The following is a 21,412-nucleotide window of genomic DNA, read 5'->3' on the forward strand; positions in this document are numbered from 1 at the left end:
GTATATAGCGTTTTCAGACTCATCTTGGTGGCCCATATGATTTCAAAAACTTAGTAGGGAAAGCAAATAATGTAAACTATCCCACTGATTTGTTTTCCTTTTTTTTTTTAATTTTAAAAATTTATTTGAAATCGAGGGCACGAGCAGAGGTAGAGGCAGAAGCAGGTTCCCTGCTGAGGAAGGAGCCTGATGCAGGGCTTGACCCCAGGACCCTGGGATCAAAACCTGAGCCAAAGGCAGACGCTTAACAACTGAGCCACCCAAGCACCACGATTTATTTTACTTTTTATTATTTTTATTTTTAAGTTTTTAAAAAAATATTTATTTATTTATTTGACAGACAGAGATCACCAGTAGGCAGAGAGGTGGGGGGGGGGAGCAGGCTCCCTGCAGAGCAGAGAGCCCGATGCAGGGCTTGATGCAGGGCTCCATCGCCCGAGGCGGGACTTGATCCCAGGACTCCGAGATCATGACCTGAGCTGAAAGCAGTCGTCCAACCAACTGAGCCACCCAGGCGTCCCAAATAAATAAAATCTTTAAAATGTCACTCCTAGGGGTGAGTTGGATCGAGCTCCTGAGTTGGGCTCTGCACTTAGTGCAGAGTCTGCTTGTCCCTTTTCCTCTGTCCCCGCCTGCCTGACCTCATACAGTCTCTCTCCAAATAAATAAAATCTTTAAAACAAAATAAGTAAAATGTCATCCCTAGCAAGTTTAAAGTACATAGGTGGATCATACAGCTCTAGATAGTTTCCTTGAAACATCCATTCAAAAAAAGGTTTTCATATTTATAAATTTCCTTTTAGTTGCCCCACAGAGAAAGTCAGAACTCTTCCTAATAGTTTCACTTGTATCTTCCTGTCAAAATAAGCAAATAAATCTGATATATATTTTTAGCATGCGAGGGTTCAAATCTTTGCATGAACAAGTCAAGCATAAACAAGTTTTGTCAGATTCTTCTGCATATTTGTCGGGAAGCCCCTATTCTGCTACTCTTTCTAGGCCCTTTTTTCTTTTCCTTTGTCTTTAGAATTGAAAACCCGAGGGTCCTGGGTCTTTGAGAAAGGCAATGATGCTGGAATGCCACCAGAGTCTTTTACATTACAATTTTCATGAACCAGGTACCAGGATTCAGGGTTGCCTAATTCGTTCCCCTGGGACATCTAACCCATTTGGTGGTGATTGTGGCACAATGATGGCACAATTTCCCACTGTCCCCAGACTCCTCACCCGGTGCCTGTTCAGTTTCCTGACCCTGCCTCGGGAGAGGCCTTGCCTTTCCTGCTCAGACCCAGTGACCTGTGCGGCGCTTTACCAGCTGGTGCATGCAGCTTTTCTCTTAGTGCAGCCCAATTTTCTGCTCAGTATTTACTTTCCAGTTCTGTTTACTGTGACAAGCTCTCCTAGAGACACAAAACCCGAGGGAGGTACACACAGAGGCCCTCCCTATCCTGCCCAAAGAAATAACAAAGCATTTATTTCTTCCTTGAAGCCATATATCTTGAAGGATGGGTGAGAGAGAAAAGGACATTTACTCACGCCTACTATGTTCCAAGCCAAGTTACAGATGACTTGTAAATGGAAATATCACTTGATATTTACAATTGATCTCCAAGGTCACTTTCTTCTACTCCTGTTTTTTTTTTTTTTTTTTAAAAGATTTTTTATTTATTTAAGAGAGAGAGACAGTGAGAGAGCGCATGAGCGAGGAGAAGGTCAGAGAGCGAAGCAGACTCCCCCATGGAGCTGGGAGCCTGATGCGGGACTCGATCCCGGGACTCCAGGATCACGCCCTGAGCCGAAGGCAGTCGTCCAACCAACTGAGCCACCCAGGCGTCCCATCTTCTACTCCTGTTTTGAGTGATATGAAGTAGCGGAGTCTTTTCATGCCTCGAGGCCTCTGCTTAGGATGGTGTGGGTTTTGTCCTACAGAATAGCTAGTTGGGACTGAGTGAACTTCAGCTCCTGGGGTGCCTGGCTGGCTCAGTTGGTAAAGCACACAACTTGTGATCTTGGGCTTGTAAGTTCGAGCCCCAGGTTGGGAGTAGAGATTACTTACAAAAGAGAGAAAAAAATAAGAAAGAAAGAAGTTCAGCTCCTGCTCCTTTCCTCAACCCTTGAGGCCTGCATTGGCCGCACTGGCCTGGAGGAAGGGATGCTTTTCTCTACTTGCACTGCGGGCTGTAAGTGGTCCAGGTCTGGCCCAATGCCAGAACTCCACCGCTCCTCACGGCCCCTCAGGCTCCTGAGAAGAGGGACATTTTCCGCTCTCCCTTCTGAGCTTTGTAGACAGGGCACCAGCCTAAGTGCAAGGCCAGGACAAGAACCCAGTTGGGTGGTTCTCTGTTCTTGCTGGTCTTGGGCTGACAAATCCTTTTGCAGCTGGTAAACTCCTCGGTGAAATGTCATCACCTCAGGGAAGGCTGGCCCATCACATCCTACTCACTGCAAAACGGATTACCCCTCCCGCCCTGGTGGTCCCCCCAGTAACACCCTTTCACCAATCTTGCTGGGCTGTTCTGTAAGTCAGTTTCTTTTTTTTTTAAAGATTTTTTATTTATTTATTTGACAGAGAGAGATTACAAGTAGGCAGAGAGGCAGGCAGAGAGAGAGAGGAGGAAGCAGGCTCCATGCTGAGCAGAGAGCCCGATGCGGGACTCGATCCCAGGACCCTGAGATCATGACCTGAGCCGAAGGCAGCGGCTTAACCCACTGAGCCACCCAGGCGCCCCTGTAAGTCAGTTTCTTTTTTGAATTGGTCAATACACATTCATAGTAAGAAATTAAAATATAAAAGAGGATCTAGGGAAAATTGAGTTTTCTTCATACACTTGATGCCAGGTGTCTCAGATTCCTTCCCCAGAAATAACCACTGTCGCTAGTTTTTCTTTTCTTCCAGATATTATACGCATAAAGTCACATACGCATGTCAGTTATTCATTCTCCCTCTTCAAACCCCAAATGACAGCATAGTACACACATTGTTCAGCAGCTTGCCCCCACCCCCCCACCCGCCATTAATAATAGAGCTTGGGTATTCTTCGTTATCTGTGCATTTAAATCCACTTTATTTTTTAAAAAATTTTTATTTATTTATTTGACAGAGAGAGATCACAAGTAGGCAGAGAGGCAGGCAGAGAGAGAGAGGAGGAAGCAGGCTCCCCGCTGAGCAGAGAGTCTGATGCGGGGCTGGATCCCAGGACCCTGAGATCATGACCTGAGCTGAAGGCAAAGGCTTAACCCACTGAGCCACCCAGGCGCCCCCCCCACTTCATTTTTAACCTCATGGAATAGCTGTATCTGGGTACTTCCCATTCAGAGGCGATTTCGTTCTGTTTCCCTCCTCCTGTTTCCCTCCTCCTTCCCCCAGGGACATTTGGCAATGCCTGGACACAAGTTTGGTTAGCGCAACTGGAGGTTGTTACTAACTTTTAATGGGCAGAGAGGCCAGGAATGCTGCTATATGCTGAATGTTGAATATCCTTCAATACGCAGGGCGTTCCCCCCACGACAAGGCCCAAGATGCCAATGGCGCTGACACTGAGAAACCTTGGTGTTTGACCAGCATTCCCTATGGATAGGCATTTAGGTGGCTTCTAATATTTTCATATATAGGCCAGGCTGCAATGACAGTGATATAAATTGGAGTTCTTAGTTTCAGATGATATAATTCACTTTACTTTTGGCAGAAAGAGATGATGATAGGTGGTTACCAAATTTCTGATAGGGTCAAAGTCCAGCTTGGATGCTTTCCAGCCAGGAACACATACCAGGCCAAAGGTCCAAAGACATCACAGAACTTTTCTTTCTTTCTTTTTTTTTTAAAGATTTTTAAAAATTTATTTGACAGGGAGCGAGAGATCACAAGTAGGCAGAGAGGCAGGCAGAGAGAGAGAGGAGGAAGCAGGCTCCCCGCTGAGCAGAAAGCCCGATGTGGGACTCGATCCCAGGACCCTGAGATCATGACCCGAGCAGAAGGCAGAGGCTTGACCCACTGAGCCACCCAGGTGCCCCAACCTCTGCCCATTTCTTGATTGGATTATTTGTTCTTAACAACTGAGCCACCCAGGCACCCCAATTTTAATTTTTTATTTTAATTTTTTCAAGATTTTATTTATTTATTTAAGAGAGAGGAGAGAATGAGAACAAGTGAGCATGAGAGGGGGAAGGTCAGAAGGAAAAGCAGACCCCCTCCTGAGCAAGGATCCCGATGCGGGACTCCATCCAGGACTCCAGGATCAGGACCGGAGCTGAAGGTAGTCCCTCAACCAACTGAGCCACCCAGGCACCCCCAATCTTAATTTTTTTAAAAAGGTTTTATTCATTTATATGATGGGCAGAGATCACAAGCAGGCAGAGAGGCAGGCAGAGAGGAGGAAGCAGGCTCCCCGCTGAGCAGAGAGCCCGATGCGGGGCTCGATCCCAGGACCCTGAGATCATGACCTGAGCCAAATGCAGAGGCTTTAACCCACTGAGCCACCCAGGCACCCTGTCATAGTTTAGTTAGTAAGCCTTATCATAGTATTACTCTATTAAAAATATGTGTTAGGGGGACGCCTGGGTGGCTCAGTTGGTTGGACGACTGCCTTCGGCTCAGGGCGTGATCCTGGAGTCCCGGGATCGAGTCCCACATCAGGCTCCCAGCTCCATGGGGAGTCTGCTTCGCTCTCTGACCTTCTCCTCGCTCATGCTCTCTCTCACTGTCTCTCTCTCTCAAATAAATAAATAAAAAATCTTAAAAAAAAATATGTGTTAGGTATATAATATACATAAAATGATCACTATTAGATATTAGTTATGTCATTAAATTGCTTATTTTGTACACTAATGCATCTTCAGTGCCCAGAACAGTAAACGATTTTAGTTATTTATTTGGACAGACAGAGATCACAAGTAGGCAGAGAGACAGGCAGAGAGAGCGGGGGAAGCAGGCTCTCCGCAGTGCAGAGAGCCTGACATGGGGCTCTATTCCAGGACCCTGAGCTGAAGGAAGAAGCTTAATCCACCGAGCCACCCAGATGCCCCTCTATCAGGAATTTTGTAGAAGTTGTGGGCAGGCCTAGGGCATAGTCCTCAATTGTTTCTCTAGGAAACAGTGTCAAATCTACAAAGGAAGTTCTGGAACCCAGGTCAAAGGTAATTTGAGAAGGAAAATCTGCTTGGCAAGTGTAACGGGATTAATTTCATTTGTCTTGTTTTATTTAATACTTTAAAATTTCCTTCTCTAGGCCAGGCTGATTCGAGTGCAAGCTGCAAGTTAATTTGAATTTCACTTTTTGTCCCTGTTCACAAGGAGTGAACAGGCTTCAGAACACTGCTAGGGGTTCGCGTAACGAACAAAAACAGTGTTTTGCAGCCACCCAGACCTGGACTGGAATCAGGTTGAACCCTCAATCACTCTAGAGTCTGGATTGCACTTGGCCTTAGTCTGACGTTTCTTGTACCTTTACCTTCTTCACAAGATGGTGATGGGAAAGCAATCAGTTATCCTTTTTTCCCTAAAGATTTTATTTTTTGAACGGTTTGGTTTATTTGGGAGGGAGAGAGCACATGAGCAGGCTCGGGAGCCGGAGAGAGGGGCCGAGGGCGAGGAAACCTCGGGCGGACTCCGGCTGAGCACGGAGACCACGTGGGGCTGGGTCCGTCACCCTGAGCCCGCCACCTGCGTGGAGACCCAGAGTCCCCTGCTTAACTGCTGAGCCAGATTTTATGTGAAGTCGTCTCTGCACCCAACGTGGGGCAGGAACTCGCAACCCCAAGGTCAAGTCACACGCTCCAGTGACCAAGGCGGCCAGGGCCCCGGTGGTGTATTTTGAACGCGCGGCAACTGTCTGTAAGGACAGTCATCGCTGGGTCTCCCCATCGGTCCCTCGGCAGGGCCTTCGGAAGACGAAAAGCTCCTTTTCAGTAAAAGGAGTAAGGGAGACCCCTCCTCAAATCTCCGCGCGGCGGCTCAGAAGGCCCGGGCGCTCCAGTCCCGTCGCCAGGCGAGAGCCAAGAGGCTTCGGGGGCGTCAGTGCCGGACCGCACCGGGACTCAGGGGTCCGGGGCGAACGCCCGCTTTTCTTTCAGGTCAACCGTCACCATCCGCAGCCCCGGGCGGGACTCGGGAGACCCCACCGCGACGGACGACGAGGGGGAAACCGAGACGCGGGGGGGTGCTGTCGGGGGAGGAACGTCCGAGCCAGAAAGGGAGGTTGGAGCGGGAGGCCCCAAGCGTCTGGTGCAGCGGAAGGCCATGGGGCGCGCAGCGAGCCGTCCCGAGTGAAAGTGGGGCCCAGTGAAAGGGGCCAGAAGCGTTTCGGTTCCCGCCCCGCGACTCCCGGCTTTGACTACAGTTGCGTCCGCAGACGCCCTGGGCCCCTCGCTCCGCCCCCAGAGGTTAATCAGACCGTACCATACCTTGACAGGGGTGGGGGCCGTCGTGGGGTAGTCCTGCAGGGCGAGTCACAGGGCTTTGCCAGGAAAAGTAGGATTGCGCATGTCACTCTGAAGGTTTTTAGCTAGTATGCTTCCCCTCTGCCTGCTAGAATCCTCCATAATCCCCGAAGAGCTGGACGAGTCCGTCCACGCTCCCCCCTTCCTTTCCTCACTTGGTGCATTCCGCCGCGGTGCGTAGGCGGGAGGCGTACATAAACCTCGACGCAGGAGGCGGGGCTGCTCAGTCCTCGAGGCGTCGGTGCTCTGCGGTGGTGGAATCTCGTTGCTTGTCGGCCTGTGCGCGCGTGCGCGGACATGGCCTCCAACGGTATGTAAGGGCGCGAGGCGGCGGTGGCGTGCCAGCCTGGGCCTTCGTTTCCTCTGAGCGGGGCTTTTGTTTTTCGGTGGGACCTGGGCGGCGACCGCGTGGAGGGTCTTCTCGCTCCCCTGGCGGGAAGCGGCGAGAGGGCTGGAGGGGGGAGGCCCGTGTCGCCATTTTGTTTCGCTCCTCTGGCGCCTGGCGCGGGGTAGGGGGGATCTTGCCTTCGCAGTCGCCTTCCTTGAGATGAGATCTGAGAGGAACGCTGCTGGGTGGTTGGAAACGTGAGACACGGAGGGAAATGCTCGGGCCGAAGCCGTTCTTCCCTCGTCCGGGGCCGCGAGCCCGGGCCCGCTTTGTCGCAGTGCTGCATCCGGGCACTCGGTGCGCGCACGCGCTCTGCTGGCCCCTCCCCCCGTTCTCGCGGCGCGAACCCCTCCCGCCTCGTGGTAGTCCTGCTTTTTGTCGCGATACCCTCCGCCGGGGACTCCGCGGCGCGCGTCCGGTGTGGGCCTCGCCCCCGGGGTCCCTCGGGAAGGGGCGGGACCGCCTGGTTCCCGCCTTGGTTGCCACGCGGCCGGGGGCGGAGGCTCGGGATCGGGGCCGTGCGCCCGCTTAACGGCTCGAGGGAGCCCTCGCGGGGGGGCGTCTAACGGACTTGGGACCGGTCCCGCGGGCTCTGCCCCTGAATTTCCGCCTCCTGAGGTGGGAACCGAAAGGAACGGCCGCCCCAGGCCACACCCTCCGCCGGTCCTCGGCCCTTGTCCTGCGGGGGAAGCGCTTCGTTTCCTGCCCTGAGATGGGCTGATCTGGGTGTCGGGCCTTCCGTGGGGCGACTTAAAAGCGCTTTCGCTGCCGTAGCTTTGCCGAGACTCCGCACAGCCCCGGGGAGGGCAGGGCCGGTGAGAAGGCGGAGCCGTTCGGAGATCGGGGCTCGGGACTTGCGTACCCGTCGATCGGCCTTCCCCGGCCAACTGTTGACGACCCCTGCCCTTGGGATTCCGGAGCGTTCTCTTGGTTCCCTGGCTTTGCTCTAGAAGCCCGCTTGGCCGTCTCCAGCACGGGGCAGAGGGTGGAGCATGGCCCCGTGGGAGCGCCGCCTCTTCGCAGGGCCTGGCTGAGAGGGCGGTAGAACGTCCCGCTTCGGGGTGTGAGGTCAGCGTGACTGGCGGCAGGAAAATAAAATCCGTGTGCATTTGGGGAGTCCGGACAGGAGTTAAATTTTCAGAAAATTGTAGTTTTCTAACCAGATTCCATTGTTTCTTCCCCTAGTGGGAAGGCTTACGGCTTGTGAAAGTTGGGTTTTCCTTTCAATTTCCGGGTGGTGACCTGCCAGCTTGTCCTTCCTCTCCCGGGGAAGTTTGCCTTTCTTGCAGCACAGTTGATACCATCTCCCGGCCCGGCCCGGGGCATGAGTTCTGTTCGGCTCTCAGGGGTGGCTGAAGGTAACGCAGTTGTGTTTTCTCTTGCAGACTATACCCAACAAGCAACCCAAAGGTGAGTGTCATTTCAGGGTTTCCAGTTGGTGGAGTGGCAGCGGGTGGCTAAGGGACCTTCCGGATTGAACCGTTACTCTCTCTTCCTAGCTACGGGGCCTACCCGACCCAGCCTGGGCAGGGCTATTCGCAGCAGAGCAGTCAGCCCTACGGACAGCAGAGCTACAGCGGTTACGGCCAGTCAGACACTTCAGGCTACGGCCAGAGCAGCTACGGCTCTTCTTACGGACAGACCCAGAACAGTGAGTCTTTCTCAGGGGGCTACCCCGCCTCTTCCTGTTTTGAATGTACCTGTTGGTAATCTTAGCAGTGCTGAGATGTGGAACGTTTCTCTCCAGTTAGTCTGTAACCCTTAAGAGTTTGTGGAGTCTGAATCTTTGCAGACAGACAATGGGTTTGTAATTCTGGTTCCTTTTATTTTTGACTTTTTAATCTTTCTGTTTATGCGCTCCTTTCCCCCATTTCCCCTCCTCAGTGAAACGTGGGGGGGAGAAAGGGAGAGTTTTAGGTTTTTCATACAGGGAGGGGGTGATTTTCATTATGATGTTTGAATTTAGGCTACTGTATATCACGATGATACACAAGGGGTGGAATTTGCCCTGAGGTCCTGATATGTAAATAATGTGGGTTGCGTTTGTACTAGACATCTGTAAGCAGGTTAAAATGTTGTTAATGAAGAGCGCTTTCTTGGGTAATGATTAGTAGTGGTCCTGAAGACTGGCTTCGGGGTGGGTGGGAGGAGAGGGGCACTAATTAATCCTGATAAGTTAGTATTATAGCTTTACGGTGGAAGGGGAAGGGCATCTTCGACCAAGATATGAAAGATTTCCAAGCGGCTTTTAAAAGGCTGACACTTCAAGTACGGGGAGCATTAGGATGTATATGTTTTCTTCAACCTGTTTTCTCGCTTTTCTCCTAGTTTTGTGACTTTTGTTTTCCTCATAGCAGGCTATGGCGCTCAGTCAGCTCCCCAGGGATATGGCTCTGCCGGCGGCTATGGCAGCAGCCAGAGTTCTCAGTCATCTTATGGGCAACAGTCCTCTTATCCTGGCTATGGCCAGCAGCCAGCTCCTAGCAGCACCTCGGGAAGGTAAGAAATTTTGAGGGGAAGGCTTGGAATGTGGTTAGGGCTGAATTGATCAGGAATGGTGCGTCAGCAACAGGAGCAATTAGGAGTAATTGTCGGGGGAGGGGGTAGGAATCTTTGAAATGGGGGTTGGGTACAGAGATGGGATGTGCAAAACATAAAGTTTTAGATCTGTTGGCATTATGATTCTGTTTTTTTGTTTCTTTTTCCTTAGTTATGGTAGTGGTTCTCAGAGCAGCGGCTACGGGCAGCCCCAGAGTGGGGGCTACGGCCAGCAGTCTGGCTATAGTGGACAGCAGCAAGGCTATGGACAGCAGCAAAGCTCCTATAATCCCCCTCAAGGCTATGGACAGCAGAACCAGTACAACAGTAGCAGTGGAGGTGGTGGCGGAGGGGGTGGTGGAGGTGAGGGGTCTTGAGCTTTGTCTCACCTCTATTTTCTGTAGAGATTTATATGCACTGCTTGGCCCCTTGCCCTAAAAGGTTCTTAAAATTTTTGCATTCTTGTTTCTCATCTGGCTTTATTTTCATTGTCTTCTGTCTTTTGGCAGTGTTTAATGGCAACGTGCATTTTTTTGTTTAAAGAATCCTTTCTCTCCGGACAGGTAACTACGGTCAGGATCAGTCCTCCATGAGCGGCGGCGGCGGTTATGGCAATCAGGACCAGAGTGGTGGTGGCGGAGGCTACGGGGGAGGCCAGCAGGACCGTGGGGGCCGCGGCCGGGGCGGTGGCGGTGGTTACAACCGTAGCAGCGGTGGCTATGAACCCAGAGGTCGTGGAGGTGGCCGTGGAGGCAGAGGCGGCATGGGGTAGGTGTTCTTGTGAGCTAGGGAGTAACTAACATCAGTGGGGAGTGTGGAGGGTTGCATGAATCTCCCTTGAAGCTCAGTTCCTTAGTGCATGATTAGTTCTATTCTAGGGATCTATGAGGGTTTGGAGTTGGGGGCATTGGTGGTTTCTTTGTACATCCCCATTTTTTGGAGAGAATTTGGGAGCCTGAACTCGTGTCACCCACACCTCTGAATAGAGATGGAGTCCTGACACTTGTATATCCAAAGAAAAGGGGAAAAATGCGTAAGTGTATATGGATTGGGAGTCATTGATATCCTAGGCAAGAAACATGGAAGTAAAGTCTACTTTTTCTGCAGAGAAAACCGATGATCCCACTCCTGGGAATAGGGAAACTTGTTACATGTAGTCCCATGTGTCCTCTAAAGGAGTTGTTAATGCTTAACCTGATGACTTCAGCTTCCAGGAGTTGGCTTCTCTTCCCGAATTCTGTAGTCATTTGAATCCATGAGCTTGATCTGTAGTAATTTTGACTGGCAGTAATGATTTTGTGTGTGACTCGGTTATGGGGCTGTCTGAAGTGTGCAGACTTTCTGGACAAAATAACGCTTGACAGTGGTATCTGATCTATTTGCTCCACTGTCCCCTTCCTGGTTACTTGTCCAGCTGGACCTTTTCTTTCTTCCCCTTCCCGCTGTAGTTGATTTTGAAGTAAAACCTTAGATTTGATGTTAAAGCATTGGTCAAATCTGTTGGTAAATACGATTGGAAGGACCCTCCTGTGTCTCCCTTTGAAAAGGGGGGGAATGTCAGTGTGTTAACTCCTTTTTTGGAAAAAGTAGGTTTTTTAAATGAGGTATGTGGTAAGTATTCAGAGGTGGGTGGGGGCAGTCTCAAAAACTGTACAAAAATAAGGAAAACTCTGTTGTGTGCGTGTGTTTAATGCAAAACTTTAAAAAGAAAAACAACTGTTATGTGACTGTTAACTTGCTCTGCATTTTATGTGCCACAGGTATGAAAGGTGACATTGCAAAATACTCCGCTCTTCTCGCAGTGTAGAAGGGGTGACCCCGGGGGTGGGGGGAGATCAAAACCAGCTCAGTAGTTAGGATAGGGCTTAGCTAAGTTTGTCTTGCTTTAAGGGGACATTGCCTTTGGTTTTGACTTTTTATGGAATGGGGTCGGGTCTGCTTGCTGCTTTCAAAGCAAAAACCACAAAAATGTGTTCAGGGCTACCCCAGCCTGGTGTGAAATGTCTTCTGGGTGAATTGGGGTAGGGTTTTTAAATCCAACTACTGGGTTGTCAACCACTCACGACAAGAGGAATAAACATCTGCTACGTCGGAAGAACAACCAAGGAAAATGGGTCATTTTTTTTTTTTCCAGAGGAAATAGATACATAACCTTTTAAAAACAAAATCCTTAAAAACTGTGTCTGAGAAATTGCACACGTGTGTGTGACATGCTCAAAGGTCAGACAAGGGGTGGTCAGGAAGGGGAATGTATTTTAGTAGCCACTTGTATCTTTTTCCCAAAACACCTACCCATGTTTGGGGAATGTTAAACAAAAACAAAAACAAAACAAAAAAAACCCGCCCTTTTGTAGCCGTTGGAAGCTTCATGTCCTTTCTTCTAACTTGTCTTCTCCAGCGGAAGTGACCGTGGTGGCTTCAATAAATTTGGTGGTAAGTGAACAGAGTTTCCAAAATTCCCAACTCCCAGCAATGCTTTGTCTGATTGTTCATTTGCAGATGTCTTAGCGTGTTTTAAGTGTCACAAGGTTTTGAAGTGTCCAGAACCACCTCCAGAAAGGGGTGGGGTAGAATGCCACCTGCTGCCAGATGTGTGCTAACCCTGGAGGCAGGCGGGGGAAGACTCCGCAGTCGTCTGGTGCCAAATTGGTTTGACCCAGGTTGAAAAGAGGTGTTCAGTAGGCCTCTGACAGGAGTGTTGCCGCCTCTGGCCCTTAGTGACCACCATGACGAAAAACTGGAGAGTGTGTGCTGGAACACATGGTGCCAACTTGGCTTTAGGATCCTTTTGATCAGTGTGTCCGAGGTTAGTGTGTGTGTGTGTGTGTGTGTGTGTAACAACCTCCAAATGTTTTAATTCTGGAAGGGGGATGTGAAATGCTGTCCTGCCCTGAGGATGATGAAGTTGGTGTATATTTACTAGATATTAAATGCTGAAAGGTGTCAATGCAACTGTGCATCTACGCGCCTAAACTCCACTAAGACGGGCAAATAGAACTAGCTCGGGGAAGGACGGTGTGGACTACTGTACGACAAGAAAGGTGTGGGAGCATGTGTGGCTCATGGGAAATAACCAGGTCTTAACAGCACAAACTGAATTCATGGAAAAATGGCAAATTTGAGAAGTCTCCCAGTAAGCTGGAACTTTTCTGGTTTGGTTAACTAACAAAAAGGTTTCTTGATTTGTCTCAACATTTAAAGCCAAAGGCTCGGGTTCATGATTTAGGTGTCAATTGAGTGTGGGTACACTATATATGGTGGATTCAGATAAACTTTGGTCAAAGATGGTCTCTGGAAAAAAAATAGAGGCTGCATTATGGAAATAAGATTTCTGGTCTGTTCCCTGGGACATGCTTTAAAAATACAATAGTCATTATGTATGTTTTTTTATTTTCATGTGGTTGGGGAAACAACACGGTTTTAAGAATGGTTTGTAAAGATGAAATCAAAAATTGTTCCACAAGGGATAAGTGTCTTTGGTGTTCAAGTTTTGGAGAAACTGGACGGACGCATATCACATTGCTGGCGGTGAGCCCGTTTCTCTCTGGGGTGAGAGAATAGGGCCGGGCTGTGAGTTGGTTTTGTTTACTGCAATGGGTCGTCTCCCTCCTGACCCCCCAGTCTGTGCTGAGGACATTTCCCAGCCTGAGCTGGGGGAGGCAGAATTTTCTGAAGTGTGGAGTTGTTCCTGGGGGGATTCAATTACATACAGATCTTAAGAAAAGGGGCTTGTGTCTTCCCCAGCCCTGTCTAGGATTTTCTCTGGGTAGGCGACCCAGGACAGGGTTTGGATGAGGCTATGAGCACTTACTGATAATTTTGCAAGAATGTGAATTGGTGTTAATTTTTTTCCTTATCTGTCTCTTCCTGTTGACTAACAGCTTCTCTTTCCTTGTTTGTTTTTTTTTTTTTCCATGTCACTTAAGGCCCTCGGGACCAAGGATCACGTCATGACTCCGGTGAGTCCATAGCTGGCGCGAAAGAAGAGCTAATGTGGTATTGGGACTTCCCTGGGCTGTTCTTTGACCCTTCAGAAATCTGAAAAAGAGCAGGGCAGAGGGGTGCCTAGGTGGCTTGGGTGTCCGGGATCGTGGCGTCAGCCCCACATTGGGCTCCTTGCTCTGGGGTGGGGTGGGTAGGGGGAGTCTGCTGCTCCCTCCGCCTCTGCCTGCCACGCCCCCATTTGTGTGCACTGTCTCTGTCAAGTAAACACAGTCTTTACAAAAGAAGAGGGGCGCCTGGGTGGCCCAGTCGGTTAAGCATCTGTCTTTAGCTTATGTCATCATCCTGGGGTCCTTGATAGAATCCAGGGTTAAGCTCTTTGCTCATCTGGGAGTCTGCTGCTCCCTTGCCCTCTGCCTGCTCCCGTCCTTGAGTGTGTCCTTAGAATGAATGGGTAAAATCTTAAAAAAAAAAAAAAAGAACAGGTGAAGGAGGAAAATGAAGGCAAGGGAGTTTAGGTGTCGTCATAATCAGTAGTGATCTTTAATTGAGTATCCGAAATACCTCCTCAGTGGTTTCTTTCCCCAGCAACTTAGTAGATCTGGGAGGATCCTGATAATCTGCATTTCTAAAAAGTCCAAGGAGATGGTGATGTATTTGTGTGTAGACCGTGTTCTGGTACTGCTGATTTAGAGCAGTGGATTTTAAAAATGTGGATCATGACCAAACTAGTAAATGCAAAAGACCCATAAAAGGAAGGATTTAGTCTCTTTTGGTTGTGTGTTGGATTTTAGTGTAAAAAAAGGTTTCTTATCTTGGGTCTTCTTTTGAAAATCAGAAACACAGTTGTACTTAGTGTGTGATTTTGCAGTGAACTCCTGAGCTCTGGGTTTCTTCTATGGATATTAACACATTTCAAGGGATAGTCAAAAATCACATTTAAATTTGTGAAATGGCTTAGCATATAGCCACTTAAATAATAGAAGGGTAGTGGGGTTTTTTTCCCTATTTGTCTTACTTTAAATCAGATTGGTTTCTTTAGAATTTTTTTCTTTGAAAGTTTAATATCCAGTATTAAAGTTGGGTTAAGAGTCACTGGCTTGTTTTACCTTTGCTGGTTTTCTTCAAATTCACATTTTGTTTTTTTGTTTTTTGTTCAAGCAGAACAGGATAATTCAGACAACAACACCATCTTCGTGCAGGGCTTGGGCGAAAATGTTACAATTGAGTCTGTGGCTGATTACTTCAAGCAGATTGGTATTATTAAGGTACTGTAGAACATGGCGGGTGCTTTGCAGGCTTTTAGATCTCTCACATGAGTAAAAATAAAAGTCTTAATTGTTGTCCTCTCAACTTGGTGAGGAAAGAATATTAGATGTTGCCATTTTCTAAAAGGAGAGCACACTTCACACAGGAAAGCGTAGTTGATTAAAAAAAAAAAGGAGTGCCCCAAACTTCGTAGGTTCATTGGTAAACATAAAGTGAGAGATTGTTGTAATGAGTTTGATTCAAGTTCCATGTGAGGTAGGAGACCGTAGCCGGGAAGGGAGGAGTCGAAATGGGGTTATGGTAAAGCTCAGGTTCTTGAGAAGGAAGGTGGAAGGTGGGATGTCCCATCATCTAAGACTCATGGTATCTCCTGTTGCTTTTTTCAGACAAATAAGAAGACCGGACAGCCCATGATTAATCTGTACACAGACCGGGAAACGGGCAAGCTGAAGGGAGAGGCAACAGTGTCGTTCGACGACCCGCCCTCTGCTAAAGCGGCTATTGACTGGTTTGATGGTGTGTGAGGAGGCGGGGGCGGGGGCGGTGCGATGGGGCAGCCTTGGGGGCCAGGTTACATTTTGAAGGTTCCTTTTCTGTCTCCCAGCACTTTCCGTCGGCCCCTCTAGCGTGTATATGCTTGACCAGAGCACAGGTGTAGGGCTGCCTGACTCCTGTGCAGTTAACAAATCTGTATGTAACTTGACTTCCCCAAAACTCCAATCATTTGCCTCCTTTTGACTGGAAGCCTTAGTAATTAGTTGATAAACACATACTTTGTGTATTGAATATTGAACTTGAGACAGGTACAAAGAGAAAATTCAGTGTACTGTGCTGTATTGAAAAAACTCTGCATGTAAGTTCTAACCCATGTTCAAGGGTAAACCGTGGTCTTTGGTTCATATGTCATCTGATTGTAAGTCTTTTCAGGAAGGTGTAGAGTCTGGGATTGTACTACACTTGCTTTGGGATCCACAAATCTTAATAAAAGGTCTCTTTTTATGTCTTTACTTCATTAGGTAAAGAATTCTCTGGGAATCCTATCAAGGTCTCATTTGCTACTCGGCGAGCAGACTTCAATCGGGGCGGTGGCAATGGTCGTGGAGGCCGAGGGCGAGGAGGTGAGGAGCTGCTGCTGTGAAGACGTGGTGGATGGAGTACGGAGAGGGACAGGAGGCTAGGCTCGGGAAACTTGGGACGGGAGCAGACCCGTGTTTCTGTCTTCACTAGGACCCATGGGCCGTGGAGGCTACGGAGGCGGTGGCAGTGGTGGCGGTGGCCGGGGAGGGTTCCCCAGTGGAGGTGGTGGTGGCGGCGGCCAGCAGCGAGCTGGTGACTGGAAGTGTCCAAATCCGTGAGTGAAACTTTTTTTCCTTAGTCCTGTAAATGTGTGCCATCTGATATTAGAGTTGGGATGTTTTCTAGACAGACGTCAAGGTCACAGCGAGGGGGATGGATCTGGCTGAGAGCTTACCTGATGAAGGTTGTTACAGTGGGAAAAAGATACTAGACTGGGTTCAGTAATCTGTAGTTTTGTTCCTGGTTCTGCTCCTGAGAAGCCTTTTTTGCATTTTTGGAGGCCCCTGTTTATTCACTGTTCTCTCTAAGGTCACTGGACTCTTCCTAATTCTTGGTCTTGTTGACTCCCGCCCTTGCAAACTAATTTTCTGTTTTTTTCTCAGTATATGTGAGAACATGAACTTCTCCTGGAGGAATGAATGCAACCAGTGTAAGGCCCCTAAACCAGATGGCCCAGGAGGGGGACCAGGAGGCTCTCATATGGGTAAGAAGGGACAGAGCTGATAATGAGGAGTTGGGATCACAAAGCCTCCCCACCCCCATGAAGATTATTTATTATAGGCGGGGGGTAGGAGAAGAAAGCCAGCTCTACGCTTAGTGTCTGTGCTCAGTGTGGAGCTTGAAGCAAGGCTCAATCCCACAGCCTTGCCTGACCTGAGCTAAAACCAAAAGTCAGATGGCTTTTAACTGGCTGAGCCACCCAGGTGCCCCAGAAAGCCCTTCACTTGAAGCAGGGAGGTTACAGGAAATGTAGAAAGGATTTGGGGGGCATGTGGTCTACCCTATTTCTTTTGTCCTAGGGGGGAACTACGGAGATGACCGTCGCGGTGGAAGAGGAGGCTATGATCGGGGCGGCTACCGAGGCCGAGGCGGGGACCGTGGGGGCTTCCGAGGGGGCCGGGGTGGTGGGGACAGAGGTGGCTTTGGCCCTGGCAAGATGGACTCCAGGTAAGACTCTAAATTAAATGAGGGCTTGACTGGAAATTTGTTAAACCAAAGTGCGGTACGGAGGGAGGGTGAGAGAATCAATCACCTTGGGGAACTCATCTGTAGATGCACATTTACATTCTTTACTTACAAAGGTGAGACCTTTCTTGGGAGTGGGTTAGCAGGGAAAGATGGGATTTGGGGGGTTGGAGGTTGGCAACTCAGACCTCACAGATGCTCTTTTTTGCAGGGGTGAGCACAGACAGGATCGCAGGGAGCGGCCGTATTAGCTCGGCTCCTGAGTTCTGCAGCAGCTTCCTTCTCGTACCCAGTGTTCCCCTCATTATTTTGTAACCTTCCAACTCCTGATCACCCACGGGTTTTTTGTGTCGGACTATGTCATTGTAACCGTACCTCTGGTTCCCATTAAAAACCATCGTTTTAGTTAAATTTTTTTCCTCTTCCCCCTCTTCACTCCACTGGAGGATTGGTATCTGGGTCAGGAATGCGGGGAGTTCTTCTCTTTCAGGTGGTCCTGCCTAACAGGCACTGGAATAATTTGTTTCTGCTTAGCAGGAACTGGAATAAAGTGTTTGATACTTGGTCCAGGGGAGAAAAAGTCAAGTGGCATCTTTGAAAGTAGAGATTAAAACTTTTCTCTAATGGCAGAAATTGGATGTGTGAATGGGGTAAGTGAAGAACATATGCGGTGTCATGACTGTGGCCCTGTATGTTTACTATGTGCGAGTTTGTCTTTTACCGCATTTATTTACCTGCTGCTCTTAGCTTACTACTCTGTCAGTTGGATACCCTTTTTAAGGTTCTTGGCTCTTTTGACACTTTTCTAAGGGTGGGGCTCAAATTAGATTGGCTTTTGGGGCAGTATTCAGATAGACAGTTTTCAGATTAGCCAGCGCATAGCTAGCTAAATTGGATTTTTGGGACCTTTAGGATGGAGTGTGTACCTGTTTCATGGCAGAGGTTCTGTGGCCTCAGGAGGCAGGAGAGGCAGGAGACGGAGAGCGTGGGCATTTGGCTCTCAGAATCAGAAGATGGTAGAGCCAGGATTGAGGCCTAGTTTTAGGAATTTTCATTCCTTCGCATTTGGTTCTGAGATCATTGTTCTTAAAGGGGACAAAATGCTATCCCAAAACCTTCATTTGCTTCGGTCTTTTTTTTAAAATTTAAAGCCAGTAAATTTTTATTTAAATAAGAGTTTCTACATATGATTCTTCTGCTGCCAGTCGCTGTCAGTCACCATAGTTCCTCCAAAGTCAGAATCCTAATCTTCAAAATAACCCTTTTTTTTTTTTTTAAGATTTTATTTATTTATTTGCCAGAGAGAGAGTGAGTGAGCACAGGCAGGCAGAGTGACGACAGAGGCAGAAGGAGAAGCAGACTCCCCACCGAGTAAGGAGCCCAGTGTGGGACTCGCTCCCACGATGCTGGGATCATGACCCGAGCTGAAAGCAGCCGCTTAACCAACCGAGCCACCCAGCTGTCCCCAAAATAACCCTTTTTAAAAGATCTTGATCAATACACAGTTGTCACTGTCACTCCTGTGTAACCGGAACATAAAGTAAGCGTCCATTTCCGGAGACGATTATGTCAACTGAAGCCAGCCTCCCTCGACTAAATCTGTAGTGTTCCAGGTTGCGTGGCTGTTAGTACAGAAGGATTTAGCGAAGGACAGCTGCAAGTAGAGATCTGGGTGTGCACTGTTCAGTCCACTAGCTGTGTGGGGTCAGATGAGAAGCCGAAACACGACCATTACCAGATCACGTATGGCTTGTGTTAGGTTTATACTGGACGGTGCTGATCTGGGCCATGGAAGTAGAACAGTTGACAAGATGTTGTTCCCAGTAGGCTGAGGGCTAGCGAGGAGGAGGAGACGTAGTGGGAAGATGTTTTTACGGTTGTGTCCACAGCAGATGAGGAACTGCGTTCTCAGAGCCTTGGTAATGACTGTCATTTGCTTAGGTCTTAAAGAGGTTGCTAAGTTTGAGGGAAGAGGGTTGGGAATGAGTTGATAAGGTTCGCTGGGAAAGGAAAGTAGAGGCAGGTAGCTCTTTGCAGTTGAAGGGGAGTGCTCCTCTGCCCATTTTCCTGACGGCGGGCTTGGGTGGGAGCTTACGGAGACCGTTGCTTCATACCCTGCCTAGACTTTGGGCTGAAATCACAGTATTTTGAGGTTTTAGGAGGGTGTTGGAGATAAAGGGTACGGCTAAGGAGTTAAAACCTTAGACATTTCCCCTCTGCTTTACCATTGGCTTTCCTGACTCCCCAAATCTTTTTTTTCCTCCTCAGCTAAGAGTCTTGAGTTTCGAGGACTTGTTTGACCTGTCAGAAGCCCAGCTTGTGGAGTCCTGGGACTCTTCTTTGGGAGGCGCTTCCTCTCTGTTGAAAGTTGTCAAGTGTGTAGAGAAGGATGCTTAAATCTGGTGACAAGGCAGGGAAGCGATTTCCTTGTAAAAAGTAGCAGTTACTTTATCCTGAGTAAGGATGCTTAGGAACCAAGAGTAGGTTGAGAATGGCTGAAGTTCTTCCAAGCAATCCTTTGGTTTGGCTATTGAATTTGGTACATGTGAGAAGCCCTCATTTAGAGCCAAGGATGTGGCAGTTCTTAGTGGGATCAGGCTGCCTTTACTGTTGCTTTTTTTCTTTTTCTTTTTCTTTTCTTTTTTTTTTTTTTTTAAAGATTTTATTTATTTATTTGACAGAGATCACAAGTAGGCAGAGAGGTAGGCAGAAAGAGAGGGGGAAGCCAGCTCCCCGCTGAGCAGAGAACCCCATGCGGGTTCAGTTCCAGGACTCTGGAATCATGAACTGAGCTGAAGGCAGAGGCTTTAACCCCCTGAGCCACCCAGGTGCGCCCCGCCTTTACTATTTCTTGGATCTCTTTGCTTAAATGATTGGTTTGAATGACATGATATCTCTCAGAAGTTTGTTTCTGCTTCACCTAGTAGAGTTCTAGGGTTAGGGTTCAGTTGTGGTTCCCGGATCCCTGCCGCAGGGGGTGAAGGAGGTTGGAGCTCCTTGTGAATTTGATTACTGACTTGGCACTGTTAGTATTACAATTTTAACATCCTTGAAAGGGCTTAGTGATTGGCCTTGATTGCTTTTTTTTTTTTTTTAAATTTTTGAAGATCTTTATTTGAGAGCAGGACAGCCATGAGCGGGAGGGGCTGAGGGAGAGGGAGGCCAGCAGATTCCGGAGTGGGGAGCCTGATGTGGGGCATGGTCTCAGGATCATGACCTGAGCCCAAATCCTTCAACTGACTGAGCCACCCAGGCGCCTGGTGATTGGCCTTGCTTTTTTCTTTTTTAAGATTTTATTTACTTACTTGACAGAGATCACAAGTAGGCAGGGGGGTGGGGGTGGGAAGAAGGCCCCCCTCCCCCTGCTGAGCAGAGAAAGGAAGTAGGGTCAGGTGTCTGACTTCTGGGTGAATCGGTCTGGGGGCTTTTCCAGGACAGTGGATGAAGGTGGAAATACCAGCTGAGGGAGTTGGTTGGTTTGCTTCTGAGCACCTTGTTCCGGTCTCAAGCACATTGGTGAGAAAAAACACGAGACCTGTGGGCTTTTGGAATTTGGACCCTTTCTGTTTGTTGGGTTGCCTTGTAAGAATATCTTGGCCAGAGGTGAGCAGTAGCTAGTTCTGTTTTCTCTCATGGGTGAGCATTTTAGATTTTGAGTCCTTTGTTTTCTAACAAATACATTAGGATCTTACTGAAGTATTGAAAACAGCCTCCTGTCTTGAAAGCACTAGGTGTCTAACAGTTGTGGATAGAGATCCTCCGGCTAAGAGAGGACGGAGTGTGGTGGTGGGGGGGAGAGGCCTGTTCCCGCCTCCTTGGATGCCTCCTTTGACGCCTCCTTTGATTCAGTTCTTCAGTTCTTGGCTAGGGTCCAGACCCCATGAGACCATACATTTTATTTCTCTGTATTTCTTCACACTCCCCTGGATTCTCTTTGGTTCCTTGGTGATGTGCTGTGGATTTTGTCACCAGACCTCGTTTCCACACTAGAATGCAAGAGAACCTACACTTGGAGCTAATCCATTCCTGCCCAGTTTTTCAGCAACCATTCCTGCCCAGTTTTTCCAGAACTTCCTTTGAGCCCTCAGTACTTGGCCTGTTTCCTCTAATCTTTATTTATTTATTTATTTAAAGATTTTATTTATTTATTTGAGAGAGAGACAGTGAGAGAGAGCACGAGTGAGGAGAAGGTCAGAGAGCGAAGCAGACTCCCCAGGGAGCTGGGAGCCTGATGCGGGACTCGATCCCGGGACTCCAGGATCACGCCCTGAGCCGAAGGCAGTCGTCCAACCAACTGAGCCACCCAGGCGTCCCATTTTTTAAAAAGATTTTGACATCGTGAGAATGAGAGAGGAAGTATAAGCAGGGGGGAGTGGGAGAGGGAAAAGCAGGCTTCTCGATGAGCAGGGAGCCTAATGTGGAGCTCAGTCTCAGGGCCCTGGGATCATGACCTGAGTTGAAGGCAGACCCTTAGTGACTGAGCCACCCTGGTGTCCCTTCTTTATTATTTTAAAATTTTATGCTATTTTACTTATTTAAATATTCATTTATTTGACAGATCACAAGTAGGCAGAGAGG

General features: G+C 48.6%; 1 protein-coding gene and 1 non-coding gene across 4 annotated transcripts; one reads left to right on the plus strand and one right to left on the minus strand.

Annotated features, from left to right (window-relative positions):
- Positions 1-6,665: 6,665 nt before the first annotated feature.
- On the plus strand, positions 6,666-17,245 carry FUS (FUS RNA binding protein). 3 transcript variants are annotated; one of them, XM_044234067.1, is made up of 15 exons: positions 6,666-6,745; positions 8,209-8,233; positions 8,323-8,474; positions 9,178-9,322; positions 9,534-9,724; positions 9,925-10,129; positions 11,760-11,794; positions 13,288-13,320; positions 14,468-14,571; positions 14,959-15,088; positions 15,589-15,690; positions 15,800-15,923; positions 16,252-16,352; positions 16,669-16,816; positions 17,046-17,245. In XM_044234067.1, the coding sequence occupies exons 1-15, from the start codon at positions 6,733-6,735 to the stop codon at positions 17,083-17,085; spliced, it is 1,548 nt and encodes a 515-aa protein (XP_044090002.1). In that variant the 5' UTR covers positions 6,666-6,732; the 3' UTR covers positions 17,086-17,245. The 3 variants fall into 3 exon arrangements, with proteins under 3 accessions (XP_044090002.1, XP_044090004.1, XP_044090003.1); XM_044234069.1 differs by having other exon boundaries at positions 9,534-9,700; XM_044234068.1 differs by having other exon boundaries at positions 9,181-9,322.
- A 1,401-nt stretch (positions 17,246-18,646) lies between these two features.
- Positions 18,647-18,763, minus strand: LOC122896237. The gene has a single exon (XR_006382397.1). It is a non-coding gene; the product is annotated as a small nucleolar RNA SNORA32 (small nucleolar RNA).
- Between the last annotated feature and the right edge of the window lie 2,649 nt (positions 18,764-21,412).

This window comes from Neovison vison, chromosome 14, assembly GCF_020171115.1.
Source record: "Neovison vison isolate M4711 chromosome 14, ASM_NN_V1, whole genome shotgun sequence".
NCBI lineage: Eukaryota > Metazoa > Chordata > Mammalia > Carnivora > Mustelidae > Neogale > Neogale vison.

Excerpts from the sequence above, each read along its gene's own strand:
- FUS (XM_044234067.1), top strand. Across the intron at positions 9,725-9,924 it reads TGGCGGAGGGGGTGGTGGAG|GTAACTACGGTCAGGATCAG; the intron begins GTGAGGGGTCTT and ends CTCTCCGGACAG. Across the intron at positions 15,691-15,799 it reads TGGAGGCCGAGGGCGAGGAG|GACCCATGGGCCGTGGAGGC; the intron begins GTGAGGAGCTGC and ends TGTCTTCACTAG.